The sequence below is a fragment of the Punica granatum genome, chromosome 6, assembly GCF_007655135.1.
Source record: "Punica granatum isolate Tunisia-2019 chromosome 6, ASM765513v2, whole genome shotgun sequence".
Taxonomy (NCBI): Eukaryota; Viridiplantae; Streptophyta; class Magnoliopsida; order Myrtales; family Lythraceae; genus Punica; species Punica granatum.
In genome coordinates this window covers 27,120,886-27,136,640 of record NC_045132.1, presented here as the reverse complement: position 1 = coordinate 27,136,640, position 15,755 = coordinate 27,120,886, and the positions used below count along the sequence as shown (strand labels likewise).

Here is a 15,755-nt window from a genome sequence, read left to right as displayed (position 1 = left end):
AAAATATTGCAACCTTACAGATGGGTTTATATAGGAAAAAGAATAAATAAATAAAGCAATTAAAAAAGGAGAAACCCCGCCGGTCAACTCCACGGCTAAGAGGACACGTCACCATTTAACATTCCACGCCCTTGCAGTGGGGGAGGGGTGCATCAGCCTGGCTTACACATTCCGTATTTAGATGGCCGAGCCAAGCGAGGGACCCGCAGTTGCTTAAGCTCGGGCTTTAGTGCGCCGGGTGTATATGGATTTGGAACTTTGTCCCGCGTTGGGTTCCCGTCTCGACCGAGACCGATAGAGACTCCGTCTCGTCTCGTTCGGCCTTCAGATTTATCCTCAAATGAACCTGCAAGCCGAGAGCTCTCTTCAGATCTCAAAATTAATAATAATAATAAGAATTAAATAAATAAAGGACAAAATTATTTCCATTCCTGTCACGACGCACAAAGGGGAGGAAGGCCAGGATTCAGTTTCCTCCACTTTCCACTCCCGTCGAAGAAGATTGATGCGAAGCTCGACCTCCCCTCGTCCATGGCGGTTTCCGCCGATGCGAAGCTGAAACTGAGGCGTCCGGGATCACGCGCCAAGATACAGTGCACGTTCTAATACGGATTGCCTGTCTCAGATCTGAGGCAACCGCCGATCCGAGTTAGTTTCATCGAGTGAGATTGTTCCCGGTTCCATTTCGGTTGACGAAAAAATGGAGGAGTTCATAGATAACCTGCCGGCCATGGATCTGATGCGCTCCGAGAAGATGTCTTATATTCAGTTGATTATGCCCGTCGAGTCCGCTCACCGCGCCATCTCCTACCTCGGAGAACTCGGCCTCCTTCAGTTCCGTGATGTAAGTACTTTTCTGTTCCGATCGGTCCCCTCCTCATTTGAGTGTTCATCTGTTTTGGCATTTTTTTTTCCTTTTCTGGCCGTGCTGCTGAGGAACTTCGAGGGAATGGAATAGGAAATGCCGAGCTCTTTCGGAGTTCGACTTTGAAGCTGAGGAGCTTCTAATTAAGGATTTGCGCTGGTTTTTTGGAGACCTTTCGTATCTTAGTTTGGTACATTTTGTTTTTCCCTGCTATGCGTGCCTTCCTCCTTGATAGGAGTTTGTCGGATTGGATACTGTGTTCCAGGAAAACCTGTTTGTATGAACAAACAACTTTGCATTATCTAATCGTCGCAACACTAATGCTTGCATACATTATTTTGTGTAGCTGAATGCTGATAAGAGCCCTTTCCAACGAACATTTGTAAACCAGGTATGCTTTCAAGAAATAGACACTGTGCAGATGCAAATTCAACATCATAAAGTAGTTGACTCAATAGTTTTTTGAGATTAAAATCTGTTGGCGAACCATGGAGCGAGATGATTTGTATTTGTTCCCTAGCCTGAGATTTTTTTGATAGGTAAAACGATGCGGGGAGATGTCAAGAAAGTTAAGGTATTTCAGAGATCAAATCAGTAAGGCTGGTATGGTATCATTAGAGCACCCAGTCATGCAGCCAGACGTCGAATTGGAAGAACTGGAGGTTGTTCCTGTTTAGTTTTGTTGCCTCATCCACTGATCCTGTTGGGCGGATCGCATTTCTGTATTTAAATGATCTCAACTTTCCTATTGATTTCAGATCCAACTTGCTGAACATGAGCATGAGTTGATGGAAATGAACTCCAACAGTGAACGACTTCGGCAATCATACAATGAGCTCCTGGAGTTTAAGATGGTACTGGAGAAGGTCAGTTTCTTCCTCTTTATCTCCTTCTTTCTTTCCTTCTTCTCCCATTTGGCTATAAAAAATGCAATAGTTTCTCTCCTTATTCCTGGATGTCCTTTATTTTATTGTTATACAAAAGTCATGTCAAATTATTGTTCATAAATTCACATTTTAAAACCATCACTATGCATTCTTAGGATGGTTTCACTCCAATTGCAGGCGAGCAGTTTTCTTTTCTCAGAAAAGAATCACCATGCGGTTGTTGAGGAGAGAGAACTAGAGGAAAGTGTAAATTCAAATCATGACTACATCGAGACAGGTTCCTTACTTGAAAAGGTACCCTGTTGGATGTGCTTTCTTTTCCTTGTCCCTGTTCTGCTGTTTTGCTCATTTTTTGTTATTCTTTTTTTCTTTGTTCAGGAGATGAGACCTGGATTGTCAGAACAATCTGGTGTGAGGTTTATCAGCGGGATCATATGTAAATCCAAAGCAGTTAGATTTGAGAGGATGCTTTTTCGTGCTACAAGAGGCAATATGCTTTTCAATCAGGCCCCTGCTGACGAAGAGATCGTGGATCCTGTGACATTTGAAAAAGTATTTCTTATGCTTACAAAGATGCTGACAATCCATCTTTGCATCAATTCTATTTTATTAAAAGTCGTGTAAAATTTTTCTAGTTCTAGTACCAATACAGCTTTACTTCTTTGTTCACTAGGAAACTTGGCTAGTATACCCTGGTGGATTGGTAAATTTTCCAGCACAAAATTCTAATTTCTCCCGTCTCATTTTGCAGGATGCGAAAGTAGTATTTATGGTATTTTTCTCAGGAGAGCAAGCAAAGACGAAGATTTTGAAAATCTGTGAGGCATTTGGTGCCAATTGTTATCCTGTTCCTGAAGATGTTACTAAGCAACGGCAAATAACTAGAGAAGTAAGTATGGTTGTTGAAGTCTTTGCGAATATTTTTTGAAATGTATTTTTACTATTTTGAGAAGGTTTGCTTTCCAGTCTCTTCCAGCCCTGTAATTGGAAAATGATATTTTATTAAGGGTCTTTTTGTGATGCAAAATTTTCTGAACTTTTAGCTGGACATAGATATCAAAGAAAAATTGCAGTAACCTGTTCTTACCATATGCTGTAAAAATTGTTTGAATTGCTATCATGAAGAACGTCTTGATTTGGAGCTGAATGTTGAAGATGTTGACTGTAGGTTTTGTCTCGTCTTTCTGACTTGGAAGCAACCTTGGATGCTGGGATCTGGCACAGAAACAAAGCCCTTTCATCCATTGATGACAATCTAACAAAATGGGTAAATATGGTAAGTTACAGTGCTGTTTCAGGGAGGGGATTGGAGCAGGGAGGAAGAGGAGGACATTTTACATCTACTGCTATGTGTATAGGGTCAGCTAGACTGTGTGTGTGTGGAAGGCAAACTTGATTTCATTGGAGTATTTTGTGCTTTCGGAGATATGTTTTTTACTCTTATCATTTGACCTTCTGATAGGTAAGAAGAGAGAAAGCCGTATATGATACATTAAATATGTTGAACTTTGATGTAACAAAGAAATGTCTTGTTGGAGAAGGATGGTGCCCCATATTTGCTAGACCTAAGGTACTTTATGTTATACCCTCCTTTTTCTTATTTGGAGGATCTATACATTTGAATTATTTTATGTTTGTGCATAACACTGGCAAAAAAAAAAAAACCCTTGAAGTGCGATTTAAAGAGTTTCTTTGCACTGACAGATCCAGGAGGCTCTGCAGCGTGCAACATATGATAGTAATTCCCAAGTTGGTATTATATTTCATGTGATGGATGCAATGGAATCTCCTCCTACATACTTCAGGACCAATCATTTCACAAACGCATTTCAAGAAATTGTTGACGCATACGGGTAAGCTAAACCATCTGCTCAGACAGCCTGGATAGCTGCTCAGAATATATTTGTGTTAATGATGTCATGCACTTGATTTTTTTTAGAAGTGTTAGGTAATAGTGAAAAGTGCTTAAACCGACATATTTATAGCTGAAAAACAAACAAATCAAGAACAATCTGTTAAGCATGTTGAAATTGAGAGCATTTGTTTAATGGCACTATAAGCAAGTGATCTTTCATCAGTTTGGAAAGGTCTATGGAAAATGTCGACCTCCTTGTGCTCATACACTTATCATTTCTTTTAACTGGCACTCTTTTCATGATTCATTGTTGAATATTCTTACTTATCATGCTTTGAGAACATATGACGCTGTGAATATTGCACATGGTAATCCAGTTGTCCGAATATTTCCTTCACTGTAAATTCGTCTAAATTGTTAACTTTATATAAACAAGTTCTATGTTCAACAAGATGCAGAATGTGGTAATGCGTTGCCTTTTGCTTTTGGCAGAGTTGCAAGATATCAAGAGGCAAATCCAGCTGTTTACACTGTCATTACATTTCCTTTTCTTTTTGCGGTGATGTTTGGGGATTGGGGTCATGGAATATGCCTGTTGTTAGGAGCTTTAGTCCTTATTGCTCGGGAAAGTAAGCTCAGTAAGAAGGTATGCCTTTTTTTCAGCAAAAGAAACTAATAGTTTTGACGTTACTTGCTGTGTCATGAAAATGCTGGAGATTTTAAGGATAACTGATCATTCGAAATGCATGCAATGATGTAATGGATATTTATGGATGACAGAAACTAGGCAGCTTTATGGAGATGCTATTTGGGGGACGCTATGTACTCCTTTTGATGGCTATATTTTCCATATACTGTGGATTGATCTACAACGAATTCTTCTCTGTTCCATTTCACATTTTTGGTGGATCTGCTTACAGATGTAGAGATGCTTCTTGCAGGTTAGCCTGTTTAATATGTTTTCTCTGTCACATGTATATTGTTTTGATTTACGCTTGTCATGCATCAATCAATTACTAAAAGTACGACTGTTGACCTATTTCAATTGGCTTATACAGCGATGCACGTACAGTTGGTTTGGTTAAGTACCGGGATCCTTATCCATTTGGTGTCGATCCTAGTTGGCGAGGAAGCCGTTCAGAACTTCCATTCCTGAACTCTCTCAAGATGAAGATGTCTATTTTATTGGGTGTGGCACAGATGAATCTAGGTATCCTAATTAGCTACTTCAATGCACGCTTTTTTGGCAGCTCACTTGATATCAGGTACAGTCTATTATCCTTCATCCACATTTAGGTGAATTTTGTTAGATCTAGAGGATGTAAATTGACTGACTTTGAGTTCGGAATATAGGTACCAGTTCATTCCTCAAATGATCTTCCTCAACAGTCTCTTCGGGTATCTGTCGCTTCTCATCATTATAAAATGGTGCACGGGTTCGCAAGCAGACCTTTATCATGTAATGATCTACATGTTCCTGAGTCCTACCGACGATCTTGGTGAGAATGAGCTATTCTGGGGCCAGCGACCACTTCAGGCATGAACACAATCTTTTTATGTTCTGGTGCTTTTACTCAGACTTGCAAACCTCTTATATTCTAGGGGTTCGTTAAATGTTGCAGGTCGTTCTATTGCTTTTAGCACTCGTTGCAGTCCCATGGATGCTCTTTCCAAAACCTTTCATCTTGAAGAAACTTCACACTGAGGTATGTATCTTAGCGGCTGAATTGTCGGTTCTCTCTCTTGTCCGATTTTGCTCTTCTTCTCCCCCCATTCTCCCCATCTAAATCAAAGTTTGTCATAGCCTGTATTTCTGAATCTTGTCTCTCTTGTTGATAACTAAAGCGATTTCAAGGGCGTACTTATGGGATGCTCGGTACTTCCGAGATGGATCTTGATGTGGAACCCGATTCTGCACGGGCACGGCAACATCATGATGATTTTAATTTCAGTGAGGTCTTTGTGCATCAAATGATACACTCCATAGAATTCATCCTGGGTGCAGTTTCCAACACAGCTTCATATCTTCGGCTCTGGGCTTTAAGGTAATGCCAATGAGCCTTGTCATTTTCTCCTTTGACCTTTACATTTTTTGCAATGTTATCGTGTTGATTTTATGTTCCTCAATTTCGCAGCTTGGCCCACTCAGAACTGTCAACTGTCTTCTACGAGAAAGTCCTCCTCCTTGCCTGGAGGTGAGTTTGAACCATTGTCCACTAACTCATTCGGAGGGGGGAATGAATAAATAAATAAATAAATAAATATATATATATATATATAGAGAGAGAGAGAGAGAGAGAGATTACTTATGCATTTGTTCTGTTCTTCGATTTGTTGCAGCTACGACAACTTCATCATCAGATTAGTGGGGCTGGCTGTTTTCGCTTTTGCAACTGCCTTCATACTATTGATGATGGAGACGCTCAGCGCTTTCCTTCATGCCCTGCGTCTTCACTGGGTAGAATTCCAGAACAAGTTCTACCACGGAGATGGCTATAAGTTCAAACCGTTCTCCTTTGCATCACTAATTGACGATGAAGACTAGTTGTTCAACACTCGAATCTCATTTCGGTTTTGATTCTTCTTAGAAACACTATAGAAAGAGATAGAAAAAGAGGGAGACGGGTTTTATTAACAGTTCGACCAGACGAGATGGACATAATAGGTAGAAAAAAGACTCAAAATTTTTGGGCAGCAGCTAAACGGCAGAACTTGGTTATGGGGGTTTAGATTCTTTCACCAGCTACTATACTTTGAAAAGTTTTCAGAGATTCTTGGGAACCAACTTTTTGTAAAGAGAGGACTTCTGGTTCTTGTAAGCCTTCTTGCTTTCTTTTTCTTTTGTCTTTTTTTTTTTTTCCTTTTTTTATTGGGGAATTTTGTATAATAATACATTTTACATACGAAGCTAGTTTGGTGGATCTGGGATCTTGTTTGGTCTTTAATATGTGATAATAAGATTCTTGTCCATGAAATAGAATCCTCGCTGGTGCAGGCCCTTGTTTCTGACATGTATCGAATTGATCATTTTCCGGTAGAAATCTACCGACTGAAGATGAAAAATCATAGTAACGTAGTATCACGGATCGTCTATCTTGTGACCATCACTGATTGATCTGTTTCATCATACCTCACCCTTAACCCGAGATTGCAGCGGAATGGTACCGTCTGAACATTCTTTTCAAAGTCAGGGCCCAGACCATTTGTTTATATTTTGGGCCTCCAGCTTTTATTCAACAGAACCCAAAGCCCAGAACATGAGGCGCATGGGCCACAAGGTTGGTACCCAGGGATCCATTGTCCACTACTGTATCTGAGAGTTCTTGCCCCGAAATAAGACCCTCAATGTAGGGACCCGAAGAATTCTCGTTAGTTATAAGACATTATTAGGTAATCAGGATTAAATGCCAATTAAGTTGATCGGCAGCAAATGAAGACGACAGTGAGAGGCATAGTCCTGTATAAAAGGGGAAAGAAATCGATTATACCCTGTGAAATTTTGGTGGATATATATATATATATATATCGTATGTGAGATCTCGGTGCATACCTTGTTTAGCAGGTCGAGACTATCCGAATCTAACTAAGTATAGCGCGGAACATATCCAGCTGGAATAGTGGAATTTTCCCGATGGTACAGTTTATATGGCAATTCATTGATGGATTTGAGTAGTTTAAGGATTTCTTCCTCCTCCTCCTTTTTGCTTTTCTCTCTCTCTCTCTCTCTCCCCTCTCTTGTTTTTTAATGCTTTTGTCCCGTAGTCACTCCGTTTGTCTCTCTCTAACTCCCCCCGGCCAGAGCATGCATTTCTCGCGCATGCACTAGATAGATCGGGGAGATGCCTTACGTAACTAGAAGTACCATACATGAACGGTATTTAATTATTTAATGGATTATATTATTTTCTTCTTGAATGAACGTACAATATTTCTTGTCATATGATCGGATCACAAGACAAGTGCACAATCTGTTACTACACTTCATAGCATGATGCATACACATGGTGTGTATTTCTCGTGCCTCGCTTGAGCCCGTCATCCATTTTCTCACTCAGTAAGCAACCGTTATGCAAATATCAGTATTATCTGGTTATTACATAACAATTCATAATTATCTCGTTATTACATTGTACCTCTTATAATCAATAGCACCAGCAATCACGCAGCAATTAGAGACGAGTGGCATTTGACCGATGGGCACGCAAATTTAACTTCTGCTTACGCAATTTTAATTTTATGCCAAATAGCAAATTACATTCAGATAGCTGCAAATTCCATCTACAGTGATATACGTTCAATGTGCTTCCATAACTAGTTTTTGTATGGTTTAGTTAAAATAGGAAATCTTCTCAATCTCAACGCAGCGAGCAACGTATCAAGTAACTAGTAGAGAGAACTTGCAAACCCATTCTATACATATATAGTTGGTGTTCGGCAAAAATAAGATATGAATTGTGTATATAGAATATTAGTCGCGAGTATAATCGGGAGGGTGGTGGGCAATTACATCTCTATTTCTGCTACATAATTAAAATTTAGTTGTGGAACTATTGGGAATTGCCATCGAAGCTCGTGCACATTAATATTCAGAAATAATTTTAATGCGACTTCGATTGCAAAAATCCCTTCAACACAGCCATACCACTTTATCTAAACCCCGTAGATAAATTCTTTCAAACAACGAATCTCCAGTATGGTCTTGCTCCTCATATGCACTGTATTTGGCTCCACTTTCCGGTATTGATTGGGGTCCACATAGAGTTGGTTGCAAGAAGCTGGGAACATACATACAACAACTAAAATGATTCTTGTAATTGTATGTTTTTATTGAATATACTTCTATCACATTGTATTTTTCATTTGCAGTGATCCCAACGAATTTGCTGTATTTTTTCTGTCCTTATAATGTTTCTCTTAAACATTTTACTTTGTACTCGTTTTTATTATCAATGGACATTTATTGATTTGCTGAGTAAAAAAAAAAAAAACGAATCTCCGGTGGTTCCATATTATATTCAAGGCAAACATATATGTGAACTTCCTTTTGTCATTTTAATTCTTTCGTCTCGCCAGCCACTTCATTCTAGCTATCATATATTCAACCGCAACCTTTTTTCTTCCTTCGAATCACTAAACTTTTTCTTAACCACGGAAATTTATATCCTTCTTACTTCGTATTATATCCTTCTATTTCTTCCGTTTTCTCCAATACATGAAAAAAATGTAATATCGAATATAATATTATGACATGATCTTATACATACATATATCCACACACACACCTACCTATATATATATATATATAGCCGCGGCAGCACTTCAGATTTGACAAGGAGGGAGAAAGACGGTCACTGAGAACCGGCGATCGGATGTCAGCAAATGCTTCCCAACCCCAACAAATGGTCTCCATCTTCATGTCATCGTCGTCATCATATCATCATCATCATCATAATATAATAATGGGAATGGGAATTACATTACATGTGAACTGAACCAGACAAACGGACAAACAGATGATCCGCAAAATGGGAATTATCCTTTACTTCATCAGGAGGGAAGAAGGATTGGGTCCCACACATCCCCCCCAAACAACAGGGGCCCCACCCAAACGAATCATTCAGCCTCAGCCAGCTCCCCTCGCCCTCCCCCTCCTCTGAGATTTGATGTCGTTGGCCCTATTACTTGTCCCTATCATCGTCATCGTCCTCTCTCTCTCTCTCTCTCTCTTCTTCCCTTCCTTTCATTCCTTCCTCGATAGCTGAGATATTCGTCCCCCCGGGCCCCGTTCTTCGTGCCACGTGTCTGGCGTCCCCTCCGGGGGCCCACCTTCCACAGACCGACCTCTGTCCCCACTTGTCCCCAACCTAGCTTTCTTGCCCCCCCCATCCACTCAATTCCTTAGCTACCCGAGTTTTTGCCGATTTATTCAATCCAATCCAATCAATCAATAACTTGTCCTATATGTATACTACTGGCATTCATTCCTCCGTACGACTACTTCAAATCCGAAGTCTCTTTGAATGCATTTTTCTTTTTCCTTTAGTCTTTTACCCGTTAAAAGCTCGGAAAATAGATGGATTCAGTTTAGATTCATGTCATGGACATTATTTTATATATTTATCTAGAAACGACATTTCAATGAATGTGCAATATATAAGAGTTACCAAATATATGTGTCTAAGAAAGATTGGACGATATGTCTCGATAAAATTTTGATCCGACAAGCATGAGTGACTTAGAGCAAATCTGAGAAATTTCGCGCACACAGCCAATTTCTTACGCTTAGTAGTTTGACCATATTTATTTTATATGGAATATCTTAATTCTCAACTTAAAACGCATATTTTTCGCATGATTGCTATCTATATGCACATATATGTCTTTAACGAAATATGCTAAGTGGCGATCAAATTAATTAATGGGAAATACAAAGGTTTATTCATATTGGAAAATGCACGCATACGTACTTAATATCATGCCAACATTTCCTTTTCTCTAATTTATTCTTAAAAAATCAAAGACATGCCGTTAGCCATAGTGGGAATTGACAATGTCAGATTCTTTTCTTAAACAGAAGAAGATGCTTCTTTAGATTATAACGTAATATAATATGTGTAGGAAATTGTTTAATAATAAATTATATATAATGTGTCAGGCACGCGTTCCCATTCACTTTACTGACAAGTTTGACCAGTCAACTAACACGAGACTGATCCAGTCCCCAATTCCATGTGCCTATTTGCCCCCACAACATTCTCTCAACAGTAATCTGTCCTCGATTGATCAGCCTCCTAAGTCCAGCATGCCAAAATATTCAACCATCTATTTATTTATTTATTTATTTACGTTGATGTTATGATTATCTAATTAAATTCTCGTTAATAATTAATGTCCGGCGTTTTATTTGAATAAGTGGTGATACATTAGTAATTAATCTTAGAAAAAAAAATGCACAGACGGCTTCTCACATTCCTTTCATATTTAGTATTTATACGCGACAATTCACAATAATCAGTGTGCGTATTCTAGCCATTCATAGACGATATCGAGTAGCTACAAAACATTCATTCACATATAGATATTGGATTGTTGCATATCATAAAATATTATAAATTGTTTTAGAAAACATGAATATTCAAGGATTGGAACAAAGAAGTATGCATATATTGGCCACTGAGCTTTAACTCTTTTAATTTATTTTTGCCAATAAAAAAACCCTTTAATTTGTGTCTTTTTTTGGATTAATTGCACTATATAACTTAACTTTTAAATGAATTCTTAGTTTTAGTTCAACGTCATTTTTTTACCTGAGATATCGCAACATTGCTAGTTTAATATCGCCATCTATCCCCAGGCAAAATAGCAACGTTGAGATATCTCAGACAAAAAAATAACATTGTGATAGATCTAAAAGTATCTATCAACGTTATGTCATATGAATCAATTAATCTTTTTTTTCTAATCATCATCTAATATATGAGATATAGTTTACTTTTTGTTTGGAAACAACCAGGGCCGAGGGGAGCTACCTACCCTAACCTAAACCTAAAAAGCAGTTAATCCTAGGAAGGATCCAAAGATCAATCATTGCTCGCTTATTGTACTCTTCCCGATCCTGGCGATCGGATGAATGACATGTTTTTTCTTCTTCTTTTTTTGCCCCCCCCCCCCCCCCCCCCCCCCCCCCCCCCCCCCTGGTGGGTTAAGAAAAGAATAATTTTAACGGTTGGTACGTCGTCTGTCCCGCCACACACACCGGTAATGTTGGTCCCGAAATTGGATACGATCAATCTTTGTCTAGTCCCAATGTTTGATTTTGCTAATCAATCTCCTCCTTTCACTTAATTACTTAATTTATTAATTATTAGGAGAGATCCCCATAAAGCTCACCATGTTATTTTATGAGTTTTTTCTTTTTTTAGTATATATCTATGAGTCCCTCTGTTAATTAGTGGGGTTGTAATATTCAAGGCAATGAGGCCTTACCCTATGTTTGGGAGTTCTGCAGGGAGGAAGAGCGGACAGGAGAGGAAATGGAGGGGAATGAACTCCCTTGTTTGAGAGTAATTAGCAAGGGAATGAGAGAAGAAAAGTAAAAGAAAAAAAAATTACGGAAATTGTGAGAAAAATATTATAATTTTTTAAAAAACTATTATAAAGAATATTGTGTAGAGAAGGGAATAGAAAATACACGAATTCCTTCAATTTGAAGGATTAGGAGATTCTTAACAATGGAGGGAAATGGAGGGAGAGTGTCCCTTTCCAAATCCGTCCTTCTCCCTTTCTTCTCCCTCTTCCAAATAGAGGAAACTCTCCCTCCAAATCCTCTCCCCCCAAATCCAGCTCCCAAACACACCCTTAAAGTTCAAGATGCCTCGTAAATCTATTTTTGTGTATGTTATTCATGATTCAATGGAATGACAATAATCTTGCTAAATTTGATTTCAGATGGCAATAAACTATAAGTAGCATATACTCATTAGGAACGTCCCCGTCGGAAATATGTCAAATGTGAAAACAACATCTAGTGTAAGCTACTGATAATTACATGCATGTGTTCGTCATTCCAAATGACACATAGTACTTACTAAGTTTGAGACTGAGACCAATGTTTACTTTTTTGTCCTTACCGAGTCCAATTTTAGCTACTGCAGTTCTGTAATTAGTTATCGTGCAACAAAATTTGTTGCCAGGAAAAACAATGTATTGGCCGACAATTTTCAAGCTTATCAACAAATTAAACATAATTTCTTACAAAAAAAATTAAACATAATTAATTAATTCATTGATAGAAGCGGAGGGAGAATAAATAGAAATGGAGAGTAAAATACATACACACACACACATTAGTAAAGCCCACCTCGGATTAGCAAAATAAATAAATAAAAGAAGTAGCTCCCACCCAGTTTTAAATTGGGACCCGCAGAAGGGAACCTTAAGCAAGCAAATTGGCTAGTGGTGGGGCCGATGAGTGTGAACAAATCGAGACCCTGCTTGCAGCCTGGAAAATCCCTAGAAAATTCTAATATTTTTGTTTCGGCGTCAATCCAGTAATACGATCAAGTCTCAAAGGGAGTAGTGCTCGCGATCTATATATAGTTCGATTCTTTGGTAGCCTCTACACATAACTTGCATACAAAAACATGTGCTCATCATTTCGTGAAACGTGATGTATTACTGTTTTTCGAACATGTTTTTGTGTGTGTGTATTGATTAAGATTTCATCGTTTGTTCTATCTGGAAGGGGAATAAACATTGATGGGTGCATGCGTGCATGTTTTTATTGAAAAATATATGTTCGTAATTAAAATGGAATTAATTAAATTAATGAATTAATATATTAAAATAAATCAAAGTAGAACAGTCGACCCCCAGAAGAGACACGAAGACCAATGTCGTCTATTCTATTCTCTCACAGTACAGACCGTATCCAATCCAATCTGTGTCGTCTGTGACTTTGCATGTTTCTCGTTCTCATTTATTTTTATCGATTTATTATTCAAACTAAAACAATTTCCTGCTTTTGCTTTTTCTTTCTCATTATTATATTATTATTATTCATTCATTCATCTTTCTCGGAGCACGAGGAGCGTGGTCCATCGCTGGTCGAAACCAAAAGTCGCCGAGTTTTTGGCGATCGATAAAATGCATGCAAAAATGGCATTTATGGACAAAAGAGAATTACATAAATGCTCACCTTGAAATAATACGGCCTTTTTCTTTTACCGAAAGTTCTATAATAAAAAAAAAACCACATTTTTCCGCTTTGAAGGTGCGCAATTTTAATCCCATATTTGCAAAATTTCAACGACTTGTCGATCATTCTTATAATCGGTGAAGATCAAGAGTGTGTAACTTCTCATCTTGTGCGATGACATCAATGGGTCCTCACGATTCTCAAATGACATATATCTAATTAAACATTACAATGCAAATCCGAAAAAATTCATGATCTTGGGTTCCGAGGAACGCACATTTTACGAGCTTCCGGTAGATTCGGGTTTGTCTTTCCTTCCTTCTGTAATATCTCCATGATTGAAATCCACGCGAGAGATAGATAGGGACCCACACACAGACATCAGCGTCCATTCCCAAACCCCAAACATGGGCAGTTGCGACAGCAGAGAGAGAGAGAGAGAGAGAGAGACATCATCGAGGCAGGAAGAAAATTCATAAATTATTTAAAATAAAAAATAAAATACTGATCTTCGTCGGGGAGGCAGCTCTCTCTCTCTCTCACGCGCCCTCTCCGTATGTTTATTATATATACCACACCAGTCCCCTCCCCACCCAATTCATTTCCATTCCCTCTCTCTCTCTCTCTACATTCTCTCTCTAACATTGCATACTTCAACAAGAAGAAGAAGTAGAAGTAGAAGCTAGCTAGGAAGAGGAGACTACCATTCAGACACCACACATATTTCATGTTCATGGAGCTTCCAGTCAGCCGACACCATGTAAGGATAAATTCTCGATTTATACATGATGTCTTTAAGTTTACTTCTTCGGTTTCCTCTCGTCTCGTGTAGATTTCAAATCTTTACGGTCATCTGATGATGGTTCGGAGGAATTCTTACGGTGGTTTTAGTTTTACTCAACTACTGACAATAATCAGCTTAGGAGGGCAAAATGAAAGAAGTATGTTATGTGGAGAAATATGGAAGTCCTATTAAAATATATCTAAAAATTAAAACGGGAATTGATTAGATCATATATGGAATTTGATCAATTTTATGTTTCGAAGTTGTGCGATTTCTTCTGACATTCTATGTGTTTGGTCTATTTCGAACTCGATTCAGGATATATTGATGGCTTCTTCTCACAATTCGCCGCTCCAAGACATGCTAGCGTGTGGCCAGAAGGTTACCCCGCAGCAAGAGCAGAGGGATAATAGCGGCGGCAATAACAGTAAGGCGGCCGGGAACAAGCCGCAGCCCGAGCAAGCCCTAAAGTGCCCTCGGTGCGACTCGACGAACACCAAGTTCTGCTACTACAACAACTACAGCCTGTCCCAGCCCAGGTACTTCTGTAAGTCCTGCAGGAGGTACTGGACTAAAGGGGGAACCTTGAGGAATGTTCCCGTGGGTGGAGGCTGCAGGAAGAACAAGAGGCCCTCTTCTTCCTCTTCCTCAACTTCGAAGAGGCCGAATTCCCATCTCGACCCTCAATTCTCGGCTGTCGCCACTGAGGCCACTAGCATCCCTCTTGTCAATAGGTTCCCGATGGACTTGGGTCTTGGGCAGTTTGGCGGTGAGCCCCAGAAGAGGTTCGAACCCAACTGCGACCTCTCCTTCTTGGGAAGCCTCGGGCTCCACGGCATGATCAGCAGCACCCCTAATGTTGGTTCCTCTTCGGTCGATATCCCTGGCTTCTTCGATTCCGTCAGGAACGGACTGTTCCATGAGACCCAGCACCACCAGAGCAGCTTCCACAACTTCTATCACGGAGCTGGGGAGATCCCTGGGCCATGTGAGGAATTATCCTGCAGCGTTATGAAGCGCGAGATGATGTCAGACTTCGGGAATGACAATCGGGTCCTGTGGGGATTCCCATGGAGCGGGAATTCTGAGGAAGTTGATTCGGCAAGATAGGGGGGTTCGTGGAACGGGATGAACTCAGCAGCAACAAATTGGCATGGGCTTATCAACAGCCCTCTGATGTAGAACTGAATTAACAGGTCAAGAACCAAAATTTGCGGAGTTAATTATTAACGGCAGACTTTTGTAGTTTTTTTTTCCTTATGAATATGGGGTTGGAGAGGGGAGGGGGATAGGCACCATAACTTAATTAATTTTAGTCCTCTTTGAGTTTTGCACTGAACATGAAGAGAGTTGATTCACTCTTCTTCTTCGCTGAACTAATGGGTTAGCATCTAATTAATCTTTCTTCTTAAGATATTTATATAGCTTGGGTTTTCGGTTCTGATCAGCTGCATTTCGCCTTCGTTATATCATGCTCAGTTTAATTCTTTATCCCTGGTTCTGTACACAACCATCGAGGTGAGCCTTGATGAGTATAGGCCATTCTTCGGCATGATAAGCTAACTCTAACTCAAACTAGTTAATAGCCGTGCATTGCACGGGACCGTTCAAACAATCTCTTAATTATTTTGGTTGAGAAAAATGTTATAAATATATGCGCGAATTAA

The 15,755-nt window shown here is 39.4% G+C and overlaps 2 protein-coding genes across 3 annotated transcripts; both read left to right on the top strand.

Annotated features, from left to right (window-relative positions):
* The first annotated feature begins 382 nt into the window (after window positions 1-382).
* On the top strand, window positions 383-6,587 carry LOC116211441 (V-type proton ATPase subunit a1). Of its 2 annotated transcripts, XM_031545831.1 has the most exons (18): window positions 383-844; window positions 1,212-1,256; window positions 1,405-1,527; window positions 1,624-1,731; window positions 1,930-2,046; window positions 2,131-2,304; window positions 2,504-2,641; window positions 2,921-3,028; window positions 3,215-3,322; window positions 3,457-3,605; window positions 4,100-4,253; window positions 4,388-4,548; window positions 4,666-4,872; window positions 4,961-5,144; window positions 5,230-5,313; window positions 5,453-5,652; window positions 5,743-5,802; window positions 5,948-6,587. In XM_031545831.1, the coding sequence occupies exons 1-18, from the start codon at window positions 701-703 to the stop codon at window positions 6,150-6,152; spliced, it is 2,469 nt and encodes an 822-aa protein (XP_031401691.1). In that variant the 5' UTR covers window positions 383-700; the 3' UTR covers window positions 6,153-6,587. The 2 variants fall into 2 exon arrangements, with proteins under 2 accessions (XP_031401691.1, XP_031401692.1); XM_031545832.1 differs by lacking the exons at window positions 383-844; window positions 1,212-1,256 and having other exon boundaries at window positions 1,908-2,046; window positions 5,948-6,426.
* A 7,306-nt stretch (window positions 6,588-13,893) lies between these two features.
* LOC116209815 (dof zinc finger protein DOF5.3-like) lies at window positions 13,894-15,535 on the top strand. The gene is made up of 2 exons (XM_031543529.1): window positions 13,894-14,064; window positions 14,407-15,535. Exons 1-2 carry the CDS (start codon window positions 14,032-14,034, stop codon window positions 15,196-15,198), a joined length of 825 nt encoding a protein of 274 aa, XP_031399389.1. The 5' UTR covers window positions 13,894-14,031; the 3' UTR covers window positions 15,199-15,535.
* The last annotated feature ends 220 nt before the right edge of the window (window positions 15,536-15,755 follow it).

What these genes read in the sequence shown, in the direction of transcription:
- LOC116211441 (XM_031545831.1), top strand. Translation starts at nt 701, where the DNA reads ATGGAGGAGTTCATAGATAACCTGCCGGCCATGGATCTGATGCGCTCC. An exon ending in GGCAGCTCACTTGATATCAG is followed by an intron (nt 4,873 to 4,960) that starts GTACAGTCTATT and finishes TTCGGAATATAG; the next exon opens with GTACCAGTTCATTCCTCAAA. An exon ending in TGAAGAAACTTCACACTGAG is followed by an intron (nt 5,314 to 5,452) that starts GTATGTATCTTA and finishes TGATAACTAAAG; the next exon opens with CGATTTCAAGGGCGTACTTA.
- LOC116209815 (XM_031543529.1), top strand. Translation starts at nt 14,032, where the DNA reads ATGTTCATGGAGCTTCCAGTCAGCCGACACCAT. An exon ending in TTCCAGTCAGCCGACACCAT is followed by an intron (nt 14,065 to 14,406) that starts GTAAGGATAAAT and finishes AACTCGATTCAG; the next exon opens with GATATATTGATGGCTTCTTC.